The sequence below is a fragment of the Malaclemys terrapin genome, chromosome 21 (assembly GCF_027887155.1).
Source record: "Malaclemys terrapin pileata isolate rMalTer1 chromosome 21, rMalTer1.hap1, whole genome shotgun sequence".
In the NCBI taxonomy this organism is placed as follows: domain Eukaryota; kingdom Metazoa; phylum Chordata; order Testudines; family Emydidae; genus Malaclemys; species Malaclemys terrapin.
In genome coordinates, this window is record NC_071525.1 from 11,832,868 (window position 1) to 11,852,504 (window position 19,637).

Sequence of the window (19,637 nt, forward strand, 5' to 3'; positions counted from 1 at the left end):
GGACCTCAGGAGGTCGTCTAGTCCAACCCCCTGCTCAAAGCAGGACCAATTCCCAACTAAATCATCCCAGCCAGGGCTTTGTCAAGTCTGACCTTAAAAACCTCTAAGGAAGGAGATTCCACCACCTCCCTAGGTAACTCATTCCAGTGCTTCACCACCCTCCTAGTGAAAAAGTTTTTCCTAATGTAACCCTTCTGCCCATCTAAGTTGGCAGCAACAAGGGCCGGGTTCTGTATCTAGGGGTTCCGTTTCAATAACGCAATGCAAAACTGGCTCGAGCCCCGACCCAGTGACCTGGGACAATTACATACCACCCCCTGGGTGCCTCTAAGAGGCAATACTTCCCCTCTCGCAAGCACGGAGTCTGAGTGTAAAGAAAATGTTTAATAACATGAGGTAAACGATATCAGCATTAAATTGGAAAAACACCACAAATAGGATTCATAACACAAACCATGAGCAAAAAACCCACCCCAGCAAATTGGGCTGTGTCCTTTCCCATTGGTTCTTGAAACCAGCAACCCAAGGATCACCAAAGTCCCAAAAGTCCAACAACCCCCCAAAGTCTCTTGGGTCCAGCAACCCAAGAATCACCAAAGTCCCAAAAGTCCAACAACCCCCCAAAGTCTCTGTCCCTGGTCAGTGCAGCCCCAGAGTTCAAAGGGGGGGGGGGGCGGCGCAGGGTGTTAAGGGACACCTTATGTGATCCGAGGCCGACCGGCTGCCTCTCCATGGGGTTCCGCCGCAGCCTTCACCACGAACCGCTCCACTCCACCAGCTGTCCCGTGAGCCGCTCCTGCCGTCCCACGAACTGCTCTGGCAGCTGCTCCGCTCCGCTCCCCAACCTGTGAGCCTTGGGCCACTCCCACAAGGCTCTGCTCGCTGCTCCTCCAGCCACTCCGCTCAGCTCCGCTCCAACCATCCCCACAAGGCTCCACTCTGCTAACTGCTCCACCAGCCACTTAGCAATAGAACTTCAGGCTCCCACACTAGTTAACACAGCACTCAGTGATCTTAGCTCTTAGTAATTTAGCTTTTGTGATTTCAGTTCTTAGCAATTTCAGCTCATAGTAGGGGAGCCCCAGTGCTAGTACACCATTGGCCCAAAGTGAATTCAGCTCAGCAGACTGTAACTAGACTCCTAATGGAATCAAAGTTAGTTCTGATATTCAACCATGGAGAGAGGAGGTAGTACAATTAGTGTTTCACACCCAGGTGGCACAGGACTGGGCCATCAGGTACAAATACCTGCTCCCATCCCCTCTCAATTCACTGGGTTGTGTAACCCATACCCCTTGTCAAGCAAGTGCTACTTAGGTAATGGTGAAGGACTCACTCAGTCCTTCTGTCATACAACAGTTCCACTGGCCTTGATTCACAGAATCAGGGTAACAAAACTTTATTCTTCCTACCCCAACAACAGAGAAAACTGGGGATCCCACACCAGCCAAAGTAACAACTTTCAGTTGCCGTTGTTTCATGCCAGGCGAGTGGGTGTGCCTATGCAAACAAGATCAGCCCCTGGAGTTCTTTTCCACACTCGCCATAATTCACCACCAGATGTCAGGGTAGAGCTCATCCTGACTCTGCCTCACTCACTGCAACTTGAGACCATTACTCCTTGTTCTGTCATCAGGTACCACTGAGAACAGTCTAGATTCTATGACTTCTGTGACAGACTCTCAGGCCTGGTCCCCACTAAGCCCCCACTTCGGACTAAGGTACGCAAATTCAGCTACGTTAATAACGTAGCTGAATTCGAAGTACCTTAGTCCGAACTTACCGCGGTCCAGACGCGGCAGGGAGGCTCCCCCATTGATGCCGCGTACTCCTCTCGGCTAGCTGGAGTACCGGCGTCGACGGAGAGCACTTCCGGGATCGATCCCAGAACATCGATTGCCTGCCGCCGGACCCTCCGGTAAGTGAAGACGTACCCTTAGTCTTAGTGATAAGATTCCCCTGTCTGGTGTTATTAACCCATGTTCCAAACTCCACAGCCCTGCTCAGGCAGAAGTCGGCAAACAGGCCTGTCCTACACAAAGGAATGAGTGCTTGAGCATTTAAGCACTAAACAGATTTATCAAGCAGGGAGGGAAATGAACAGGTGAGGAGAAGCCAGCCGGGAACATCCTGTCACATCAACTCTTTGTCTCCTAGTGCCCAGCTGGAAATGTTTTTCAAGAGAGGGACTGAAACTATAAAAAGGAGAGACAAACAACCCAGGAGACCCCCCTGTCTCTCCCTGCCCATTGCAATCACTGCACCTGAAATGACAAAGAAAGCATTCGTTGGACTCTGGGGCAGGGGTCCTGACCTACAGGGTTTGGTCAGTACGACTGCTGAAAGCATGTGGAGAGAAACGTTGCCTGAATTTGATGGAGTTGGTTAGGTTAGGCATTAGTGAACGTCTTGTCTTTATTTTTCTTGTAACCATTTCTGACTTCTATGCCTCATGACTTGTACTCACTTAAAATCTCTCTCGTAGTTAATATGCTTGTTTTACTGTTTTATCGACTCCAGTGTGTTTAAATTGAAGTGTCTGAACAACTATTTGAGATGATAAACTTGCATATTCTGCCCTTTCAGGAATAATGGACTTAATATATTTGAACTGTCCAGGAGAGCAACACAGGACATACATTTCTGGGGGAAATCTGAGACAGGGGGTGTGTTGGGGTCACCCTGCAGTATAACCCAGGCTGGTGAGCGCCAGCGTATAACCCAAATGTGGCTGGCAGGCTGCAGTCACAGACACTCAGGCTGTGGCTTGCATGCTGGACGGCTATTTGTGAGTGGCCCAGGTGGGAGCTGCTTCAGCAAAGCATAGCCTTACAGGCAGGGGTCACGCAGTCTCCCATTGGTCTGGACTGTGCCCTGGTATGTCACAGGTGGACCCTGCTGCCATGCAGTGCAGGGAGGGGGGTGCTGCCGTCCTTACTGTGGTTGGGGAGGAAACTCCCAAGACTGTCTGAACTCAGCCAGTGCCTGATTGGGCTTCCCTCCGCACCTAGACGGAAAGGTCTGTGTGTTCCCCAAGGGGTCCAACGATGCATGTGCCATCCTGTCACCAAGGCTGCAGCAGAGCTTCACCATGTGCCTGAGATCCTTCAGCCAGCTGGCCCAGCCCTACGGGCTCTTCTCCTATGCCACCAGGGACACAATGATGAGCTCCTGCTCTGCTGGGAGAGCCCCACCGAGTATCAGATGTACATGGGCAGGGAGCCCCTGACGTTCAGTGTCCCATTGAGCAGCTGCAGCGCCCAGTGGGAATCCAGCTGCCTGACCTGGGACTTGCCCACGGGGCTGGTGCAGGGGTAGTGAACAAGCCAGACTTAGGCAGGAAGGGTGCTGCCGAGGGCTGAGCCAGTGATCATCCTGGGGAAGGACCAGGACTCCTCCGGGGGCTCATTGGATGCCGATCAGGAGTTTGTGGGGGAGATAGCGGAGGTGAACGTGTGGCACTATGTGTGGTTGCCTGAGCAGATGGGGCAGCTGCACAAGGAGAGACTCCCCAGCCCCAGGCCGGACAGGACAGCCCTGGCTAGGGGCTGACAGAGCCCACGGGCAGCCAGCACCCAGGAACCTGGCATGGGGAGCAGTAGGAGGGCCCTGAGAGATGGAGGGAGCCACCCAGCTGCTGAGCCCTGGACGCTGGGAGCAGGGGAGACGCTTTTACAAGTTACTTGGGATTTTGGGTGTCTCGGTTTTTGGGACATCTGGAAGGGCCCAGCTCCAGAGGGGGCTGAGCAATCTGCTGCCAAGAGCTGGCCCTTCCAGGGGCCCCAAATCACTCGTCGCTTCTGAAAACTTTGGCCCTTGTCTGGGCCCGTTTGTGCCTGATGGGCTTCTCCGGAGGCCCCCCATCTCTGTGTCACTATCGAGTCCAATGAAGTGAGAAAACCTGCCCGGGCTTCTGCCGGAAGGACTCCAAAACCAGCAAGGGGATGGAGGGTACGGTCTGCTGGGAAAGGACAGGAGTCTCCCATGCGGAGGCCGCGAGCTCCCCAGGAGGATGGGGAGATGGCTGGGGATGGGCCCTCAGCACAGCTAATGCACTGATCCCTCTGCTGCACTGACCCCATGCCACTACCCCTCCACTGCTGCACTCGTCACCGCACAGAGAGCTGGGCCCAACCGGCCACTGGCCGTAGTAGCTCACAGTGAAGCCCTGCAATCCTGCCCCACCCCGGCCTTTCCCATTCCCGCTGCCAAAGCAGGGCGGCAGCCTGAGCCAGGGGCACGTTCATCTCCGCGCTGAGAGCTGCCTGGACACTGAGCAGAACCAGAGCCCAGCGCCGGGTCCCCGAGACACTGATGCCCCGATGTCCCAACAGGTGCAGGCAAAGCCCCTCCCAGGGCCGCTGCCTCCTGCCATGGAGACTAGTGCTCACTTTGCGCCACAGCCCTTGAGAATAGCAGGGTTGAGCTGGGTGAGATCCGCTTCCACCCATCTCCTGACAGAGCCAGCCAGGGAGCTCCAGCCAAGCCCCCCAGCACCTGGCCCAACCGCTCCTTGGTGCTGCTGTGAACACCCAGTCAGCACCAGCACAGACCCTCCCTCCAGCACTGATGTCACCTGCCAGGGGCATGACATCACACGCCAGCCCTGGGACCCGGAACTGCTGCTTCCCAGAATGCATCAGCCAGGGAAGCAGCTGATGGGTTAGAAGCCACTGCAGTCTCCTGGCACCCAGCAGACAAGTCTGGTGGGGTTGTGGGGAGAGGGTGTTTCTGACCCTGGACGAGGGCCCTGCTGTGCCTGTACCCAGCACATAGTGTAACAAGGAGCCATGCTGGGCAGGGCCATGGTGCTGTGGGGGTGATGGACACAGAGAGCATGTGAGCAGCCCATCGCCCCTTTACCTGACCTGGCTCTATTACGGCGGGTGGGGTTCCCTGTGGGCTGAGCCTCCCCTCCATCCCCCTCAAAAGCTGCTGTCCTGGAGACCATGCCATAGCCACGGTAGGCTGGAGGGTGCTGTGGCTGGATGCTTTGCCAGCAGCTGTGAGAGCTCTGGCCCCGGGGCCAGCACTGCAGCCATGGCTGTGCCAGACGCCCTGCATGGCTGCATGTGGCTGGCCGAGCCCTTTCCTCCCTCCCGCCGCCCCCCTACAACGGGAACAGCCTGTCCCTTCTCGGGAGAAGCTGTTGAAAGTGCGGCTGGTGCCCTGTGTGCAGCTCTAATGAGTAACTGCCAACGATCGCCAGCCCCACAACCTCCCAGATCCACCCCCTGCATCTGCAACTCTGACTGCACCCGACCTGCAAATACTGGAATATTGTTTACACATAGATTCTGCTGCCGTCACCACTGGGGATATAAATTGGGGCTGGTCCCTCTGGTCCATGCATTTGGGGACTGGCATTGCCTGGGGGCAGGTTTCAGGGCAGAGCAGTCCAAGACCTCCCACCTCCCTTCTCCGCGTTCCTGCCCCTCTGGGTCACTCTGCAGGTGAAGAACATGGAGAAGCTGCAGTTTTGGCTCCTCGTCCTCGCTGGCTTCTCAGGAGCCGTCGCCCAGACAGGTAGGGGTAGAGCAAAAGGCTGAAGGAACTGGGTATGTTTAGTTTGGAAAAGAGGAGATTAAGGGGGAGTATGATAGTTGTCTTCAACTACTTGAAAGGCTGCCATAAAAAAGACAGAAAAGTTGTTCTCTCTTGCCACAGAGGGCAGGACAAGAGGCAAAGGGTTCAAACTACAGCATAGCAGATTTAGATAAAAAACTTCCTAACGGTAAGAACAGAAGGACAATGGAGCAGATAGGGAGGACGTGGAAGCTCCTTCACTGGAGGTTTTCAAAAGGAGGCTGGAGCCATCTGTCTTGGATGGTTTAGCCACAACAAATCCTGCACCTTGGCAGGGGTTAGACTAGATGACCCTGGTGGTCCCTTCTAACCCCATGGGTCTATGATTCTATGGAGGATGCTTCCAAACCCTCTTCCTGGCTTGCTTGTCGAGTGTGTGGGGAGGGGACGAGCCGGGCTGGGTGCTGGGACCCTCACTCACTCAAGCCCCTCTGCTGCAGTGGGCCTGGGTGCTGGGGGAAGTTATGAGCTGTATCTGCAGTGACAGAATTCCTATGTTCTTGGCTCAGCAGCTCCTGGCACTGAGAGCTGCAGAGAAACAGGGGAGAGAGGAAAACAAGGGAGGGAGAAAGGAGGTTGGAGGAGGACAGGGCTCCATGGGGCATCGGCCAAAGCACCCACCTCCCAGCACTAAGTCTCATTGCCAGATCTACTGCACAGCCTGAGACAGAGGTGCCTGGGCAGAGCTGTGGGTGGGAGGAGGCCAGGGCTGGGATAGCAGGGGGCTGCGGGTCGGGATTGAGGGACATCGGCAGAGCTGTGTATAGGGCCCTTTGCAGAGCAAAAGCAGGGGCCTGTGGATTGTGGCTGGTGGCCCTGGGCAGATGTGAGCGTGTGCATTGCTGGGAAGGGGTGTGAATGTCCAGGGGTGGGAATATCAGTTTTTCTGCAGGCCAGGGCTGGGGGGCAGCCCAGACTGGAAGGGAAGCAGGTACCGAGATCAGGGTCCCATCTCTGGGCACAGCGTGATAGGAAAGCTCGCCATCTGTCAGCCCAGCCTGTCCCTCGCCGGCCAGGACTGAGCCTCCTGTCTGAGAACCTGGCCCAGGTTCCCTCCAGCCTCAGCAGGCCCAGGACCAGCTCCTCAATTGGTGCAAATCAGCAGAGCTCTGGTGACGTGACTCATTGCGCCTCTGCAGCTCTGGCCCCACATGTATGAGAGGCTGAAATTTCTTGCTCCCGAGCGCCCAGGGACACAAGGAGCAGCTCCCTTTCAGGGAGCAAACAGCATCACCCCTCACAGGGCACGTTTCACCAGGGGATCCACAAGCACCATGCAGATGAGCAGGGATGCACTCACTGATGGCCCCCTCCCCCAGCAGGCAGCCACCAGGGGGCAGGACCTAGTGGCTGTTTGTGCACCCCCTGCCTGAACCACCCTCCCGCACTCTGCACCCCCTCATAGAATCATAGAATATCAGGGTTGGAAGGGACCTCAGGAGGTCATTTAGTCCAACCCCCTGCTCAAAGCAGGACCAATCTCCAGACAGATTTTTGCCCCAGATCCCTAAATGGCCCCTCAAGGATTGAACTCACAACCCTGAGTTTAGCAGGCCAATGCTCAAACCACTGAGCTATTCCTCCCCCCCCCAGCTGCACCCCCTGCCCGAATCATCCCCAGCACTCCCCAACCAAACTGTACCCAGCACCCCCCCCCCAATCCCCACCACGGTACCTCCATCCCCCTGCCTGAATCACCTCCTGGGGTCCACCCCATGCCCCAATCCCCCCCAGCTCTGTGCTGGGCTTGGTGGGGAGCGCTCTGCTCCTGAGTCGCTAGCCCACTTCCTGCGGGGCTGGCAGGGCAGCCAGGCCTCCTGCTTGCCCAGCCCTGGGGCAGTGATGGGGCAGGTCAGGGCAAGAGCCAGGCTGTGATGCTGGCACACAACCCAGCCTCACTGGCCGCCTGTGTCTCCCTGGCAGATCTGCACGGCAAAGTGTTCGTGTTCCCTAAGGCGTCTGCAACTGCCCACGTCCTCCTGAAGCCGAGGCTGGAGCAGCCGCTGCGGAACGTCAGTGTGTGTCTGAGATTCGGGGGCGACCTGACCCGGGCCTACAGCCTCTTCTCCTACGCCACCAAGGCCATGGACAACGACTTCCTCCTCTTCAAACCCAAGCCCGGGGAGCTCAGACTGTACGTCGGAGGCGAACTCGTCACCTTCAAAGTCCCAGAAAGAACAGACACAAGCACTGGGTGGGTGCATGTCTGTGCCAGCTGGGAGTCTGCCACCGGCATAGCCGAGCTCTGGGTGAACGGGAGCCCCTTACCCAGGAAGGGGCTGAAGAAAGGCTACTCTGTCAGCAACCAGGGTGTGCTCGTCCTGGGGCAGGAGCAGGACACCCCGGGGGGTGGGTTCGACATTAATCAGTCGTTTGTTGGAGAAATCACAGATGTGTACATGTGGGACGCTCTGCTCTCCCCGGATGAAGTTAGCCTTGCCATGAGCAATGGGGTCCTGTCTCACCTCATCCTTGACTGGAGAACCCTGAGCTACGAGACCAAAGATTATGTTGTCATTAAACCCAGCCTGCTCCCAATGTACTGAAGGCCCAGTGCTGCTTGCCTAGTGGGGCCAGAAAATGGGTTGGGGCGCAAAGCAAGGAATTGTCTGTATCACTGTGGTAATGTAATCGACCTGTTCGGCCTGCGATGGGAAAGAGGCAGGTGTGCTCCGGAGATCTGCACATGGACCTGGGACCAGGGAGCTCCTCTCGTCCATCTCCAGCTCTGACCCCAACTCCCACTGGGACCTTGGGGAATCACATGGGCCAGATGTACGAGGGTGCTCACCCTGTAACAGGGCCAGCCACCCCCGAACACCCCCTTGGGGCCAGGGGTGGCTATGCAGTGCCCTGTCTCAGTTTCCCCTCTTGGATTCTAAATAGCTCCCCAAAAGCCTTTCATGAGTCCAATTACAAACAGCCCTTTTTGGGTCTTGTTTATGGCCTTAAAATGCCAAAGGATTCAAAGAGCCCCCCCCAGTAGCCTATGAGCAGACCTCTCTACCTGCCTTGTCAAACGCCCCATGGCTCCACAGGGTCTGCAGGCAAAGCCCTTTGCTGGCCCCCAGCCTCCCCATGTCTCTCAAGGTCCCTGCGGCACACCCTCTGCAGCATCTTTGCGCCATTTCCGACTGCGATCAGCCCTCCTTCCTGAGGGGGCTGTTCACTGCTGCAGCTCTGCCTGGCTTCCTGCCACTGCTCATGCTCCCCCCCCCCCGTCTCTAACCCCTCTAACCAGGTTAGTCACATGGCTCCTCTCCCCTGGAAATGGCCGTGTCACAGGCTGTGGCCATCTCCCTCGAGGGGCAGCCACCCTGAGGCACACACCTGTGTTGAGCTTTTGAGCACTTCCCTCCGGTGAGGTGCTGATGGCAGCACTTGCCTCCCGAGGAGTTGGGAGGCAGGACCTGGGAAGAACTGCTTTGTGAACGGTGCCCAAGGGATTCAAGCACCCGAGTCCCAATCAGTTTGTGCCCAGATTGTGCCCAGCCAGAGTCTGTGATGTGCTTGGAGTACGGCAGTGCTGGGAGTGCCAGGGGCCTTCATGGTCACCATAAGCAGAGCCTGCCAGAGCAGACCAGCTCCGTGTGTCCAGCCTGATACGTTCCTGGGTTGGCACAGTCGCTAGAGACGTTTCCCAGCCTGTGTACGTCAGTGTCTCCATTGCTGCTGGGTGGGCCGGGGGGCATTCCAGGTACTAGGCCCAAGGAGCCCCACGGTTACCCTGCTGCCTCTCCACTGGGCTGCCTAGGGCTGAGTTTGGAATGACTGTGGTCATCTGTGTTCTAAGAGACTGTGCCATTGTCCCAGGGGCTTGGCGCCCTGCTAGCTCCAGTAAATGACCCTTTTGGCTGAGCTGTGCGTGTGGTTATTGTTGACCTGCAGGGCCCAGCGACACGGGCGCTGTGGTCAGACCTCTTCTAACACCTGTTAGTGCCCAGACTGGGAGAGAACAGGTGGGCAGGGGCTCGTGGCGCCAGGCCTTGTGCAGGTGGCTAAAGGGGGATCTGAACAGTTATCCACACTGTTTCTTTGGTTGCCAGGTGCCCGCTTTACAACCAGAAAGTCTGGTCGAAAGGGGACCTGACAATGTCCAGTCAGATGTACTGAGCAGACATCAAAAGGACAGTTACCGCGGAGTGGGGGGAGGCACCGGCTCATTAAACCATGCCAGCCCCTACTCAACCAGGCCCGCCTCCTACCTGCAGGTAGGCTCCTTGTCAGACTGCAGCAGGTCCTGCAGCCCCAGAGCAGAGGGAGCCCAGCTGGTGCGGGGAGGGAGGTGGAGACGATCCAGTGAGGGGAATAAGGGGAAGAGAGGAGTGATTGACTGGGGTGAGGCCGTGGGGGGAAGAGATGGACAAGGAGACTGGGCCTCATGATAAGAGGTGGAGCAGGGGCGGTGCCTTGGGGGAAGAGATGGGGTGGGGGCAGGGACTTGGGGAAAGGAATGGGGAAGAGGGCAGGGCCTTGGGGGTCTGGTTACCAGCAATCCAAAAGATGGCAACCCTCCCTGTTTCTGAGAGCTACAATGCATCGGTGTGCAGGAGAGACTGATTCCCCAAAACACCCTGTCTGTGTCTACTGCTTTTCACACAACACAAAGAAAATGGAGAAACCACATGGGTACTCTTGGGTCGGCCTCACTTTGCACATGTGCACGCACACACACACTAAGCTCAAGGCCTCCTATCCCCTCCAGGGGAAGGCAGGCATAAGCCGCTCCCCTTTCTCAGAAGTGCTAGCTGAGTGACTGCACGGAACACATCAGGGACCAGACCCCGGTTCTAACCCTGAAGACTCCCGTCTCATCCCTGTGGTTACACTGCCTTAGGCCAGAGCTAGCTGAAAAATGGAATTCCTGTCCTGATAGGAATGGTGACACCTTGAAAGGTAATTTTGTCCCAGATCAGGAGGAAAATTCAAAATCTCAGAATATTTTGCAGAACAAAATATTTTGATTTGGACCCATCTGAATGACCTTATCAGAATGTTTTATAGTGACAGTGTCAAACCACTATAATGTAAGCAGGGTCTGAATGAGCTCTCCCCTGACATCTAGTGATGAGCTGTGGAAGAGGACTTCAGGAGCTGATCTCATTTGCATGGGCACACCCACCCTGCCTAGGTGCTCAGCATGATGGGATTGCTTGCCCAAATGATCATTTTTGGCTAGTGTTGGATCCCCAGTCTCCTTGTTACTGGGGGCAGGGGCACTAAAGGGTTGTTATCCTTGTTGTGTGCATTAAGGGCAGCAGAATTGTGCTTGGCATGGCATGATTGAGGTCTCACCCTCAACTAATGGCACTTGCTGGGCAGGGTACATGGGTTCCAAAGATCAGTAGTGGGGGTGAATATGAGCAAGTTGGTTGGGGATGATGTTACCCACTATGTAATAAAAGAGCTGATTAAGACTCAATTGAAAGTTTTGTTACATACTGGGGAGTTGAAATCAGTGATATCTAGGTCTGAGTGTTAGATTTGCTTTGGGACAGTGTTTCTGGTGTAAGAAACTGTCCAGTATGTACCAGCAGTGAGGCTCCCATACTAATGATTAGAATCACTGAGAGCTGTGTTAAGTGGTGGGACTTGAAGGCATCCTGGCAGGTTGACAATCAGCTGGCATGATGGTCAGTGGAGAGGTGCGTCAATCAGCTGGCGAGGCAGCTGCTAGAGAGGCCTGGAGTGGAGCACCACAGAGCAGTGTGGTGATCGGACAGCAGGGTGGCTGGCGGAGAGATGTGGTGCACCAATTGGCAAGCAGGGCAGCTGCCGAAGAGGAGCAGACTGCTGATCGGCAGGCAGGGCGGCTGGCAAAGAGCAGCTGCGATCAAGTGCCTGGGCAGCAGAGTGAGTAAGGTGCCAGAGTGGGCGGTGAACTCCGCAGATGCATCTCTGAACTCTGAGTCTGCACTGACCAAGGATAGCAACTGTGAGTGGGGTGCAGAGGAGGGATGGACATGTTAAAGGGACTTTTGGTTGCTGGACTTAAGAACCTGAGGGGAAAAGGACACTGCCCAACTTACTTGGGGGGTGGGTGTTATGCTCATGGTTTATGTTTATGAACCCCAGTTGAGGTGTTTTCCCAAATCAATGCTGAGTTACTTCCCTCCTTTTATTAAAAGTTTCTTTGCTACTCTCAGACTCTGTTTGCGAGAGGGGAAGTATTGCCTCTTAGAGGTGCCCAGGGGGTGGTGTGTAATAGTCCCAGATCACTGGGTGGGGGTTCAAGCCAGTTTTGTGTTGAATTGTTGAAAAGGAACCCCTAGATACTGAACCCAGCCCTTTTTGCTGCCACTACTGACTGTCAGAAGGGTTACAATAATATAATATCAAAATAATGAATAATCTATTAATAATACTGTGACGGGTTGGGTCATAGAACCTCCCTTGGGAACTGCCAACTGATGTGCCAAGACTATTTCTGTCCCTGCTTGCCCTGCCAGCCTGGGACTCCAGCACCCTGTCTTGTTGAGCCAGACACATCAGCACAGACCCAGGGTCTGAACCACGCGTCCCACTGCTGTAGACTTAGCTGAAAGCAACTTAAGAAGTGTTCCTGTTTTTAACGCTCAGATGCCCAACTCCCAATGGGGTCCAAACCCCAAATAAATCCGTTTTACCCTGTATAAAGCTTATATGGGGTAAACTTCATAAATTGTTCGCCCTCTATAACACTGATAGAGAGATATGCACAGCTGTTTGCCCCCCCCCCCAAGTATTAATACATACTCTGGGTTTATTAATAAGTAAAAAGTGATTTTATTAAATACAGAAAGTAGTATTTAAGTGGTTCCAAGTAGTAATAGACAGAACAAAGTGAATTACTAAGTAAAATAAAATAGAACACACAAGTCTATGTCTAAGAAAACTGAATACAGATAAAACTTCACCAGTTCCAGTAAGCTTCCTTTTACAGACTAGTCTCCTTCTAATCTGGGTCCAGCAATCACCCCTGTAGTTACTGTCCTTTGTTCCAGTTTCTTTCAGGTATCCTTGGAGGTGGAGAGGCTCTCTCTTTAGCCAGCTGAAGACCAAATGGAAGGGTCTCCCAGGGGTTTAAGTAGACTTTCTTTTCTGGGTGGAGACTCCCTCCTCTCCCCTATGCAAAGTCCAGCTCCAAGATGGAGTTTTGGAGTCACATGGGCAAGTCACTGCTTACCTGCTGCCTTGAACGTCCTCATGTAGACTTCTAATGTGGATTGGAGCCTCCCAAGATCAGTTGTCTCTTAAGTGCTTCTTGATTGGGCACTTAATTTGCACATTCCTTTCTCAAGAAGTTGACCAATGCTTTACAAAGGCTACTTAAAAATCAAGCCACTGCCCAGCCAATATTCATAACTTCAAATACAAAAATGATACATGCATACAAATAGGACTAATAGATTACAGAGAGATGTTACATGACATATGTAGCATAAACTTATTCCAGTTATATCATATATACATTCATAAGAATATTTCCATAAAGCCTTGTGGGGTACACCGTCACAAATACAATACAATATAAAAGTAAATTGAAATGAAAAAGTCAAACTGAGCTAAACTATTTCATGTTGATTTTTAATCTTTTTAGAAATGTGTGCTTTTGCTATCTAGCCAGAGGTGAAAGTGGGCCGGTATGGGCCAGTACGGCATACTGGTAAGAAGTGGCTGCTGGTACCGGCCTGTACATAGCCCACGTTAAAATGCTGCCATGGCAGCACTTTAACATCGCTGCCCCTTTTATTCCCCCCCCCAGTGCTGCTGGCGGGGGGGGGCAGGGGAGGGCAAAAGGGGCAGCTGCCCCGGGGCCTGGCAATTTAAAAGGGCCCGGGGCTCCCAGCTGCCACTGCTACCGTGGCAGCAGCTGGAGCCCCGGGCCCTTTAAATCGCCACCAGAGCCCTAGGCGGTATGGGCCGGGCAACGTGGAAGGGCTGGCTGGGGGAGGCTGATCCCAGCCCCACCCCCTCCGCCCAAAACCCCGCTCCTTCCGGGGGCCCAGAGCTGGGCCCCCGTACTGGTAAGTATTTTATCTTACTTTCACCCCTGGGTCTAGCCAAGAATGTGTCACCCACTGCCAAAGCTCATGGCGTGTGGATCTGAAAGTCCCATGTTCAAACTCTGCTGCCGACCCACAGGCTTGTCGTTACAGATCCCTGTGGAGGAGTGGGAATGGGGAATCCTGGAATGGAGGGAGGGGAGAATAGAGGCGTCCACACAGATCCCGGTGTGGGGAACCCTGGTAAGGGGGGGAAGAGGGGCACACAGAGACCCTGGCATGGGGGGAAGGTGAGAATGGGGGGCACACAGAGTCCCTGGCATTGGTGGAAGGTGAGAATGGGGAGGCACACAGAGCCCCTGGCACGGGGGAAAGGGGACTGGAGGGCACACAGAATCTTTGGCATGGGGGAAGGGGGATGGAGGGGCTCACAGAACCCCTGGCATGGGGGGAAGGGGGATGGGGGCACACAGAGCCTCTGGCATGGGGGGGAAGGGGGATGGGGGCACACAGAGCCCCTGGCATGGGGGGAAGGAGGATGGAGGGGCTCACAGAGCCCCTGGTATGAGGGAGCTGCACGGCGTCCCTGTGATAGAGGGGGCTAGGAAGGTGGCACATGGGGAGATGGAAGGATGTGAGAAGCCCTGGGCTGTGCAATGAGCTTGGCCAATACAAGTTAAGGAGCGTGTGGTCCCAGTAGTATTTCAGATGGTTCACGGAGGGTCCACAGGCAATTTCTGGCAGAGCCAAGGCTAGAATCCAAATCTGTCCTGGAGCGGAGTCACTGCAAATCCCAAACCAAACCTGTTTCCCAGCCCAGGCAGTGCAGAGGGAAAGTGCTGCCTCTCCCACAGCACAACCCACCACCGCCCCACTGCGCCCCCTGGGGCAGCCCCACACCGTCATATTCCTTCTTGGGGTGGTGGTGGGGAACTTTCCCTTCAACTGTGAATTGTAGGCGATCCGCAGAGGCAGTGCTAGCCTCTTTTGTTGTGTTAATGCACCAAAGATACAGCAGCGAGGCAGTGTGCTGTGCCCAGGGCTCCTCTGAGCTGCCGGCGTGCACAGCGGGAAGTGAATTTCCTTAGCTACATTAACATGGTCAGAGTCCCTGGAGGGCTCCTGGTCTTCCCAATTCTACAATTGCCTTCACCTTCCACGGATCCAGCTGAGCTGCTCTGTCTCTGAGCACATTTCCCCAGAGCTTGTTGCATGCAGCCAGGCCTGGCGTTCGTGCCTATACAGTCTGAGATTCTTCTTTCTGGCTCACTGCTGATTCTCTGTTCTATATTGAGTGGTGCGGGGTCACTGTGACCGGGCGCACACAGCCTTGTGGGCCCTGCTGGAGGCCCTGTGGCTCTACTACTCCCCCCTCGCCCCCCGAGTGAGCAGCAGAAGGGGGTCCTCCAGACCTGCCTAGACAGACCTCCTGGAAGCAGCCAATCAGAGCCCAGCAGGCTCAGATAAAAGGAACTGCAGGGCCTTAGCAGCTCAGTCGGTGGGCTGGGCTGACTCTGACCCAGGTCTGGTCCCTGGCTCGGCAGGGTGGAGTCAGAGGGGACAAGCCATGGTTGGGTGGGCCAGTCAGTTCCTGTCTGGGACCAAAGAGGCTGGATGGGTAGTCCTGTCTGTCCCCACCTGGGGCCATAGGGGGAAGGGTGGAGCTGGGGTGGGTGGGTGGTTGGGGTTGGCTCCGCTGCCACCACAGGAGCTCAACTGGATGCATTTTCTGGTCCTGGGAGCAAGAGGGCCTGAGAACTGTAACCCTGAGGTCACGGTGGGTGGTGAAGGGCCAGGTGGGAAGACACCCAGGGAAGCAGCAGGAGCTGATTGAAGGAAGAGTCCATGTCTGCTCTTTATAGTGTCCCTGGGGTTGGACCTGGAGCCATGAGTGGCCCGCATCCCCCCCCTCCCAGCCACTTGCAAAGTGGCCTGAGTCCCGAGAAGAAGGCAACACTACTTTAGAAGCCCAAGCAGAGGGCTAGATTTAAAGGGCCCAGGGATTGGGCTGAAGATCTTGGTGGAGGCAGACAGTTTGGTGAACTCTTTGCTACCCCAGACAGGGTCCATAACAACTGTGTGACTTGGCTGGAGGGCTGAGCCACTGAAGATCTGCCTATCAAGGTCAGCAGCCCAACAGGGGGCGCCAGTAGTGGGGGAAAATATTGCAGCACCACTCCCAGCCTCTAGGAGGCACTCAGGAGGAGAGTGCCCCCATCACAGTCATTTGGACTCATAACCACATTGCTGTGTAAACATACAATTGGAACAAGGAGAGAGCAGAATCCAAAAGGTTTTGTCAATGGACTTTGTTTGGACTAGAATAGCCATAGTTTGAGATTCCCGAGGCCAGGATAAGCTTAGTGATTGCCAGGGAAGTGCATTAGCAGATCTGTATCAAGAGGGACCAGAAACCATCTCTGATTGGACCCTGGGATGGGATGGTGATGGCTGTCCCTTTTGGACATTTCTTTGGGGAGCCCTTTGCCAAAGGCTACAAACACCAGAACTCATTTATGGCTTGTGCAAGCCATTTGCCTCTAGACTTTGGGGAGCTTTTCCCCCTACACCCAGTCCATAGGTGGAAAACCTAGGAACCAGAAAGACCATAGCAAGGGTCCAGAGAGGACCTCAGACCATCGGCTCAGAACTGCTGGGGCCTCAGCAACTTCTAGGATGCCAGTTTGAGAATACTGCTGCTCCCTTCCTTTATGTCTCATTTCAGCCCATCCAACACTCTCTGTTTGTTTCTGTCTGTCTTCTTCTGTCTGTCCAATCAGTGCCAAGCTCAGTCAGCTTTGCAACTGGTCCAGTCTATTAGTTCACAGCTGTAGCTGGACTGGTGTGAACAGCTTTGTCCTGGCAGGAGGGGACCAGGCCATACCAGTCAGAAGTTGTCTCAAAGATGTAGCCAATGATTTTAGTTTATTGTAACTTTATTGTGTGATATTATAATTAACTAACATGTTATGTCATATAAAATCATATGTTAAATAGGGTTAAAGTGTAGGATTATAGAAGTATAAGATTGATCAATATTTAGAGGGAACCATTTATTAGATATCTAAGTAAGAAAGGCTAAAGTGCAAGACCTGTAGGCTGAAGCTTACAGAACTTTAGCTTAGGTATTTTAGGCCTTGGAGCTAAGAAATGCTGACATAAGTAAGTAACTGAATCAGAGAATCAGAGAATATCAGGGTTGGAAGGGACCTCAGGAGGTCATCTAGTCCAACCCCCTGCTCAAAGCAGGACTAATTCCCAACTAAATCATCCCAGCCAGGGCTTTGTCAAGCCTGACCTTAAAAACCTCTAAGGAAGGAGATTCCACCACCTCCCTAGATAACGCATTCCAGTGCTTCACCACCCTCCTAGTGAACAAATTTTTCCTAATATCCAACCTAAACCTCCCCCACTGCAACTTGAGACCATTACTCCTTGTTCTGTCATCTGCTACCACTGAGAACAGTCTAGATCCATCCTCTTTGGAACCCCCTTTTAGGTAGTTGAAAGCAGCTATCAAATCCCCCCTCATTCTTCTCTTCTGCAGACTAAATAATCCCAGTTCCCTCAGCCTCTCCTCATAAGTCATGTGCTCCAGCCCCCTAATCATCTTTGTTGCCCTCCGCTGGACTCTTTCCAATTTTTCCACATCCTTCTTGTAGTGTGGGGCCCAAAACTGGACACAGTACTTCAGATGAGGCCTCACCAATGTCAAATAGAGGGGAATGATCACGTCCCTTGATCTGCTGGCAATGCCCCTACTTATACAGCCCAAAATGCCGTTAGCAGTCTTGGCAACAAGGGCACACTGTTGACTCATATCCAGCTTCTCGTCCACTGTAACCCCTAGGTCCTTTTCTGCAGAACTGCTGCCTAGCAATTCGGTCCCTAGTCTGTAGCAGTGCATGGGATTCTTCCGTCCTAAGTGCAGGACTCCGCACTTGTCCTTGTTGAACCTCATCAGGTTTTTTTTGGCCCAATCCTCTAATTTGTCTAGGTCCCTCTGTATCCTATCCCTACCCTCCAGCGTATCTATCAGTCTTCCCAGTTTAGTGTCATCTGCAAACTTGCTGAGAGTGCAGTCCACGCCATCCTCCAGATCATTAATGAAGATATTGAACAAAACCGGCCCCAGGACCGACCCTTGGGGCACTCCTCTTGAAACCGGCTGCCAACTAGACAAGGAGCCATTGATCACTACCCGTTGAGCCCGACGATCGAGCCAGCTGTCTATCCACCTTATAGTCCATTCATCCAGCCCATACTTCTTTAACTGGGCGGCAAGAATACTATGGGAGACTGTATCAAAAGCTGTGCTAAAGTCAAGGAATAATACATCCACTGCTTTCCCCTCATCCACAGACCCAGTTGTCTCATCATAGAAGGCAATTAGGTTAGTCAGGCATGACTTGCCCTTGGTGAATCCATGCTGACTGTTCCTGATCACTTTCCTCTCCTCGAAGTGCTTTGGAATTGATTCCTTGAGGACCTGCTCCATGATTTTTCCAGGGACTGAGGTTAAGCTGACGGGCCTGTAGTTTCCCAGATCCTCCTTCTTCCCTTTTTTAAAGATGGGCACTACATTAGCCTTTTTCCAGTCATCTGGGACCTCCCCTGATCGCCATGAGTTTTCAAAGATAATGGCCAATGGCTCTGCAATCACATCCGCCAACTCCTTTAGCACCCTCGGATGCAGCGCATCCGGCCCCATGGACTTGTGCTCGTCCAGCTTTTCTAAATAGTCCTGAACCACTTCTTTCTCCAAAGAGGGCTGGTCTATTCCTCCCCATACTGTGCTGCCCAGTGTAGTAGTCTGGGAGCTGACCTTGTTCGTGAAGACAGAGGCAAAAAAAGCATTGAGTACATTAGCTTTTTCCACATCTTCTGTCACTAGGTCGCCTCCTCCATTCAGTAAGGGGCCCACACTTTCCTTGACCACCTTCTTGTTGCTAACATACCTGAAGAAACCCTTCTTGTTACTCTTAACATCTCTTGCTAGCTGCAACTCCAAGTCTGATTTGGCCTTCCTGATTTCACTCCTGCACGCCTGAGCAATAGTTTTTATACTCCTCCCTGGTCATTTGTCCAATGTTCCACTTCTTGTAAACTTCTTTTTTGCGTTTAAGATCAGCAAGGATTTCACTGTTAAGCCAAGCTGGTCGCCTACCATATTTACTAGTCTTTCCACACATCGGGATGTTTTTTTCTTGCAACCTCAATAAGGATTCTTTAAAATACAGCCAGCTCTCCTGGACTCCTTTCCCTCTCATGTCATTCTCCCAGGGGATCCTGCCCATCAGTTCCCTGAGGGAGTCAAAGTCTGCTTTTCTGAAGTCCAGGGTGTGTATTCTGCTGCTCTCCTTTCTTCTTTGTGTCAGGATCCTGAACTCAACTATCTCTTGGTCACTGCCTCCCAGGTTCCCATCCACTTGCTTCCCCTACTAATTCTTCCCGGTTTGTGAGCAGCAGGTCTAGAAGAGCTCTGCCCCTAGTTGGTTCCTCCAGCACTTGCACCAGGAAATTGTCCCCGATACATTCCAAAAACTTCCTGGATTGTCTGTGCACTGCTGTATTGCTCTCCCAGCAGATATCAGGGTGATTAAAGTCTCCCATGAGAACCAGGGCCTGCGATCTAGTAACATCTGCTAGTTGCCAGAAGAAAGCCACTGCATCTCATCCCCCTGGTCTGGTGGTCCGTAGCAGACTCCCACCACAACATCACCCTTGTTGCTCACACTTCTAAACTTAATCCAGAGACTCTCAGGTTTTTCTGCAGTTTCATACCGGAGCTCTGAGCAGTCATACTCCTCTCTTACATACAATGCAACTCCCCCACCTTTTCTGTCCTGCCTGTCCTTTCTGAACAGTTTATATCCATCCATGACAGTACTCCAGTCATGTGAGTTATTCCACCAAGTCTCTATTATTTCAATCACATCATAGTTCCTTGACTGTGCCAGGACTTCCAGTTCTCCCTGCTTGTTTCCCAGGCTTCTTGCATTTGTTTATAGGCACTTAAGATAACTCGCTGATTGTCCTGCTTTCTCAGTCTGAGACAGGAGTCCT

The 19,637-nt window shown here is 53.5% G+C and overlaps 1 protein-coding gene across 1 annotated transcript; it reads left to right on the plus strand.

Moving 5' to 3' along the window:
• Nucleotides 1-5,336: 5,336 nt before the first annotated feature.
• LOC128827516 (serum amyloid P-component-like) lies at nt 5,337-9,444 on the plus strand. The gene is made up of 2 exons (XM_054011437.1): nt 5,337-5,526; nt 7,510-9,444. Exons 1-2 carry the CDS (start codon nt 5,463-5,465, stop codon nt 8,130-8,132), a joined length of 687 nt encoding a protein of 228 aa, XP_053867412.1. The 5' UTR covers nt 5,337-5,462; the 3' UTR covers nt 8,133-9,444.
• The last annotated feature ends 10,193 nt before the right edge of the window (nt 9,445-19,637 follow it).